Source organism: Spea bombifrons, chromosome 3 (assembly GCF_027358695.1).
Source record: "Spea bombifrons isolate aSpeBom1 chromosome 3, aSpeBom1.2.pri, whole genome shotgun sequence".
Classification (NCBI taxonomy): Eukaryota; Metazoa; Chordata; class Amphibia; order Anura; family Pelobatidae; genus Spea; species Spea bombifrons.
Window position 1 is genome coordinate 83,322,615 of NC_071089.1, and position 5,760 is coordinate 83,328,374.

Here is a 5,760-nt window from a genome sequence, read left to right on the forward strand (position 1 = left end):
CAAAATACTCGCCTCCTGTCTTTATTAAAATTATAATTATTCGGGCACCAAGGCTAGAATAATTTCAAATTACTAATACTATTATCAGTAATTACTAATTACTAGATAAAACTAAGATAAAACATACTGTACAAATGGATAATCCATAGCTGTCTGAAAACATAAAAAAACCCAGAATGATTTTAAATAGAAAATAACAATACTTGAAAACTACTGTTCCATGTGCTAAAGTTCCTCGTTACTTTATCAGGTGGTTTGGTTAGTGGAATTCCTGCTGACCACAGGGTTAAAAAGAATGGGAGTTTGTTTGAGACAGAAAAAGCAGATGTGTAAAATGTTGGGTGACAAGGAAAAATGTGCAGGAAAGGAGTAGTAGATTTTTTTTTCAATTATTTCCTGAAGATGACTACATTTTCATTGTTTTTATTCAAAAAAAAAAAGTCCATTCATTTTAGATATTAAACATGGGTTCTCCTACAGACAGCCAAGGGCAGGCTGTGTTGAGTGGTTATAATATTTAAATCAGTCTTAGTGACCACCTGTACTCTGATGCCCTAGGTAGATAATGAGTTAGACCCTAAGAATGGATGTTCTTGTTTTAAAAATGTAAGGAGAACACTTTTTTGTTTAGAAAAATACTTTGTTGGATTTTTTTTAGGACATTTTGTTTCTTTAGGAAGGATAGTCTGTAGCAATGCTCTTGGTTTATATTTCAGAGAATATACCAACACACTCAGTTTCTTGACTGAACATGGCCGACATAATCTGGCAAAGAACCTTTTCCAGGGTGGTGGAGGAGCATGGAATCCCTGATGATTGGAGTCTGTTTCAGGATGCTGAACTTAATAAAGAGGAAGGATGGCTGTGTTATGATCAAACAACATTTGGCAGGTAAAGCCAACATTCTTTTACCAGACACCTTGGTCAATGTGACGACACAAACAAATGTGAGAGTCTTGTTATCCTTATCCAAGTAACAATAGCCTATTTGTTGTTTATTTACATGGAGAGGATAGGGGAGTTGGTAGTGCCACCTATATATATTCCACACAGCTGTCTGACAATTGAATAAAACCGACTTTTTCAATTTTTTCCCACATATAGTAAAGAATACAGCTGGAATTGCACACGTCCAAAATTAAACCTGCCTGTTATAAGATAGATCCCATTTACAAGTTAACTAAAACCCAGACCAGACTTTTGTTAGTATACAATAAGTATTAGAAGTGACATCTCAGTGCATTTAGCCACATGTCCACCCCTTACTTTATATAATTTAGTGCCTGGTCTCATTACTTAGGTGTAAGTGGAGTTCATTTCCAAGCTTTTGTAATTATACAATTCACTCATAACCGCATAGCAGAAGAAATGTTAGAACAAAAGGTCATAGCTAAAACTAGAGGGTCAGAGGTTCAGATGTAATGGGAAGAAATATTACTTTACCAAGAGGGTTGTAGATAAATGGAACAGCCTTCCAGCAGAAGTGGTAGAGGCTGAAGTACCAGGCAAATGACTTATTAAGGTTTAAGTGTTTATATCAGAAATGGGCAGGCTAGATAGGCCAAATGGTTTTTATCTACCGTCAAATTCTGTTTCAATTAGTAAGTTCTATGCAAGAACATAACGCAAGTCATAAATATTATTATTATATTGCAGTTAGTTCAATATGTAAAGAAAGGTTAGCACGCCAGTTATGTAAAATGGTTAATAAATGCAATACTTGTGAGGTCTCATGCTATCTATGTACGCTTTTGATATACTAATTACCTTTCAAATGTTTTATGTGCATAATTGGAGTGCTGACCTTTATATTTTGAGCTATTTGTTGTGCTGGAGTGTGAGGAGATAACGTTGTATGGCTTAAAACACTAGGCTTTATTGAGGTCCGTTTCTAGGGAGAGTGAGGTGTTGTTGCTTAAGTTTATACCGTGTAATAATTTTTAATTTGCACCTCGTTTTGATGCCTTGTAAACATGTGTATGTAACAGAGGAGGGGGGCCGACCAATAAAATACTCTGTATTGGGCCCACTGATACCTTAAAATGTACTTAAACAAGCAAGCATATTTTGTCTATTCCATACGTTTTTATAGATTTTATATAACAAATGTTGACAAATTTGGTATCTGTTATTTTTGACATTTTTAAATAATGAAACCTATTTGTTGGTTTTTGTTCAATCCAGTTTCCGTTGCTCAAACTGTAGACGTTTCTGGCACTCTGCTGAGATTAGCATCATGTTCCTCTTGCAACAAAACAGATGGAACAGATCTGGCAGAGTGAGGATGAGAATCTTCAGGCAACAATGTAGTCAGTGTGAATATCCGATAATGGAAACTCCTAATATTCAAATCAAAAACGTTGAAAGAGTTGTTAGGAATCTGGCAAACAAAATTTGCAGAACATACTATGGAGCACCTACTGGAACAGAAGACCTGAAGTCTATAGCCAATGTAAAAGCAGATGGTCCTCATGACAAAGAGAACTGTGAAGCTTGTCAAGGCGGCATATGCGAAGAGAAAGGATTTGGGTCAGCTGGTGTTATTGTTGGCGCTGTTGCTGTTGCTGCTGCTTTGGGAATTGGAGCTCTATTTGCTTTTTCACAAGAAAAAAAGCAAAAGAAATAAGTTGAAAATCTTACATGATTGGATTCTAATAATTGAAGTAATTAGAATAGCTATTCCACAATTACCAATATTAGTGCTAAGAGTGGTTCATTAGGTCCTCTGCCACCCCTTTGGTACAAGGGGTCCACGTTCTACGATGTCACCAAAGGCTTATTTGTGTTGAAGCTGTTCCTTCGATTCTGACACTGACATCTACTACTAATTAATTTTGTAATCATTACCATAACATGAAATTCTGATTTGTCAACCATACAAATCATCCCACATAATGCTCTAGTACATTATGAGTAGGTTAATAGCAGGTGGGGCTCTGGGTGAGATACTTAAATAATGTCAATGTGGTTAGATAACGATACTCTTCAATAAACTGTATCCTTTGTAGCATTAATAAAGATGATTATACAATATCTGTGTGTGGTCATTTCTATAAAGTTTGGATATCTGGCCATACACAAGTAACATTACCTCGCTTACATAAGTTGACAATTTTCCAGGAACTGCATTATGTCTATACCCAGACACTGATGTCCGTGAGGCTTGTGGGTCATTGGTGCATATGAGGAATTTGCAGCCTGACCATGCCTTTTTTCATTTAGTGCAAAAAGTCTTTTGTTGTCTGATCATGTCATTTTTATGAAACCTGGTGTTTTTTTTGTTTGTTTTTGTTTTGTAAAAAATGAATTGCTAGTACTCATGTCCCTTAAAAAACCCATACCCATAAGTATAAACATTTCCACTCCCATATACATACGTATAAACGACCTTTTACTAAAATACACACACTCGCTAGTCTCCTTGACAAAATGCCCCCTCCACAGCAACCAAATTTCCATCCCTCCACGTCCAACATACCCAGACACACACATAGGCTAACATATCCAGACACCTCCATACAAGCTAACATAATCAGACATACATACATACATACATACAAATGCCAGCCCAAACACACACTGATGCCTGCTCCTACACACATACATACACACTCCCATTCACACTTGCCCTTACACACAAACATCCTGGTTTACACAAACACACTCTCTCCCTTTCTAATTATCCTTCTCTTTTCTCCCCAGTTTTCCTCATTTTCACTATCTCTCCTCTTTATGCCCATTTCTCCTTTCTCATTAACTCTCCTCTTTCTGCTCATTTCTTCTCTATCTCTTTATCTGTCCCCTTTCTCATTTTTCTCCCTTCCTCTTTGTCTTTATTTAACAATGTTAAAACATAACTTGCAGCACATAATCAAAAACAGAACATCATTTTCTGATGTATTTTTTTGTATTTCTAGTATTAGTATTTCTTTCCATGTATCTTTACAAGTTACAAGCCCTTACAAAAACTAGGTTATTTTACACATGAATCAAAAAGCCAATCACTTGAAAATTTGAAAATATCCAGAACTTTAGTACATTCCTCTATTATCTAAATAATTTTAATACTTTCTACAAAGGCTTTTATACTATATACTATACTGTTTGTGGCATTTGGGACAAATACAGTAGATGTATCACAAAGGAACACATCCGACTGTTAGTGAAGTGGCAATCAGTGTTGGGCTTGCAACCTTTAGAAAACCTTTAGTATTGGCTCGAATATAGGCTGCACTTTTCCCCCCACTTTAAATCTTTAAAGTGGGGGTGCGGCCTATATTCGGGGTCTAGCGCCCGGGACATGCAGTTCCGGGCGCCGGGCAGGCAGCGGGGTTAGGATACAGATCCCCCGCAGCGGTGCAGGGGACATGTATCCTACTGTCTGATACGCTCAGACAGCCTCCCCTGCCAGCACTTTCCACGGGGGGGGGTTGCCGGCACGGGAGGTTGTCTAAGCGCATCGTGCGGACGGTCGCCGGCTGCGGCGGTTGTTTACCCTCATCGCTGCAGCAGGTGACCGTCCGCACGATGCGTTTTACCTCTGCCCCCAAGACTTACCAGGGCAGACTCCCGGGTGTCTTGTGGGGCCGGCGAGGGACATCTACGCAATACGCGTATACAACTTCCAGTGCCGGCACATCCGCTGAGTGCCGGCACCGGAAGTTGTATATGCGTATTGCGTAGATGCCCCCCGCCGGCCTCGCAAGACACCCGGGAGTCTGCTCTGGTAAGTCGGGGGGGACGGACAGTGGCAGCATATCTCGGGGGGGAGGAGGACAGTGCCAGCATATCTTGGGGGGGGAGGAGGAGGACAGTGGCAGCATATCTTGGGGGGGAGGAGGACAGTGGCAGCATATCTCGGGGGGGGGGGGAAAACTTTTTCTTTAAAAAAGCACCAAACTTTTAGGGTGCGGCCTATATATGGGGGCGGCCTATATCCGAACCAATATGGTATAATCCTTTAGCATTTACAAGCACACCACATTTCCTGTCTCACCACATAGTGCAAACAAAGAGATATAATCATCAAAGTGCGGGTATTTGGGATGGGAGACTATTTGTTTAGCAGTGTATTTTTTTTGTTAAAAATATCCAACTTAGACATCTGTAGACTGTAGCTGTGTGTATCTCACTGAGAGATGAATTTAAGGTAGCATGTTAGCCAAAGATACATGCATTAGAGAGAGTGAAAAAACATGATTTATTCTGATGCATCTTCATTCCAAAGTACACAATTGTATAATTACCACAGTATTGATAAATACTTCATACTAAATGGGGCATTCTCACCACTTTATTACTAGCATCAAATTAAAATTACATTTTCAAAATTATTGTGCTGTTTTTTTTTGCATATTATTTTGTTGTGTTCTAGCTGTGTTATATTTGTCTTATTCTCTAGACAAACTCGCTGGCTCCTTATTTTACTGCCGTGTAATAAACACATTGGATGTGGAATTCTCTGCCTGCAGAGGTAGTTTTATCAGAGTCTGTACAGACGTTTAAACTGCGACTGGATGGATACCTGGAAAAACGTAATATTCGGGGATATAATCTTTAATTATGGGGAAACAGCTTATTGATCCAAGGAGAAATCTGACTGCCATTTTGGGGTCAAGAAGGAATTTTTTTCCCTGGTTAGTGCAAAATTGGAAAGAGCGAAGCCGGGGTTTTTTGCCTTCTTTTGGATCAAACAGCAACAAATTAACAGATATAGGAAAGGCTGAACTTGTTGGACGTGTCTTTTTTCAGCCTATGTAA

General features: G+C 38.9%; 1 protein-coding gene across 1 annotated transcript; it reads left to right on the forward strand.

Annotated features, from left to right (window-relative positions):
* Window positions 1–740: 740 nt before the first annotated feature.
* LOC128483774 (receptor-transporting protein 4-like) lies at window positions 741–2,713 on the forward strand. Its single transcript, XM_053460060.1, has 2 exons — window positions 741–891; window positions 2,185–2,713. The coding sequence occupies exons 1-2, from the start codon at window positions 752–754 to the stop codon at window positions 2,624–2,626; spliced, it is 582 nt and encodes a 193-aa protein (XP_053316035.1). The 5' UTR covers window positions 741–751; the 3' UTR covers window positions 2,627–2,713.
* Window positions 2,714–5,760: the final 3,047 nt, after the last annotated feature.

Bases quoted from the DNA above. Each gene is read 5' to 3' on its own strand.
- LOC128483774 (XM_053460060.1), top strand. From the start codon at position 752: ATGGCCGACATAATCTGGCAAAGAACCTTTTCCAGGGTGGTGGAGGAG. The intron at 892-2,184 runs GTAAAGCCAACA...TGTTCAATCCAG, and splicing joins GATCAAACAACATTTGGCAG to TTTCCGTTGCTCAAACTGTA.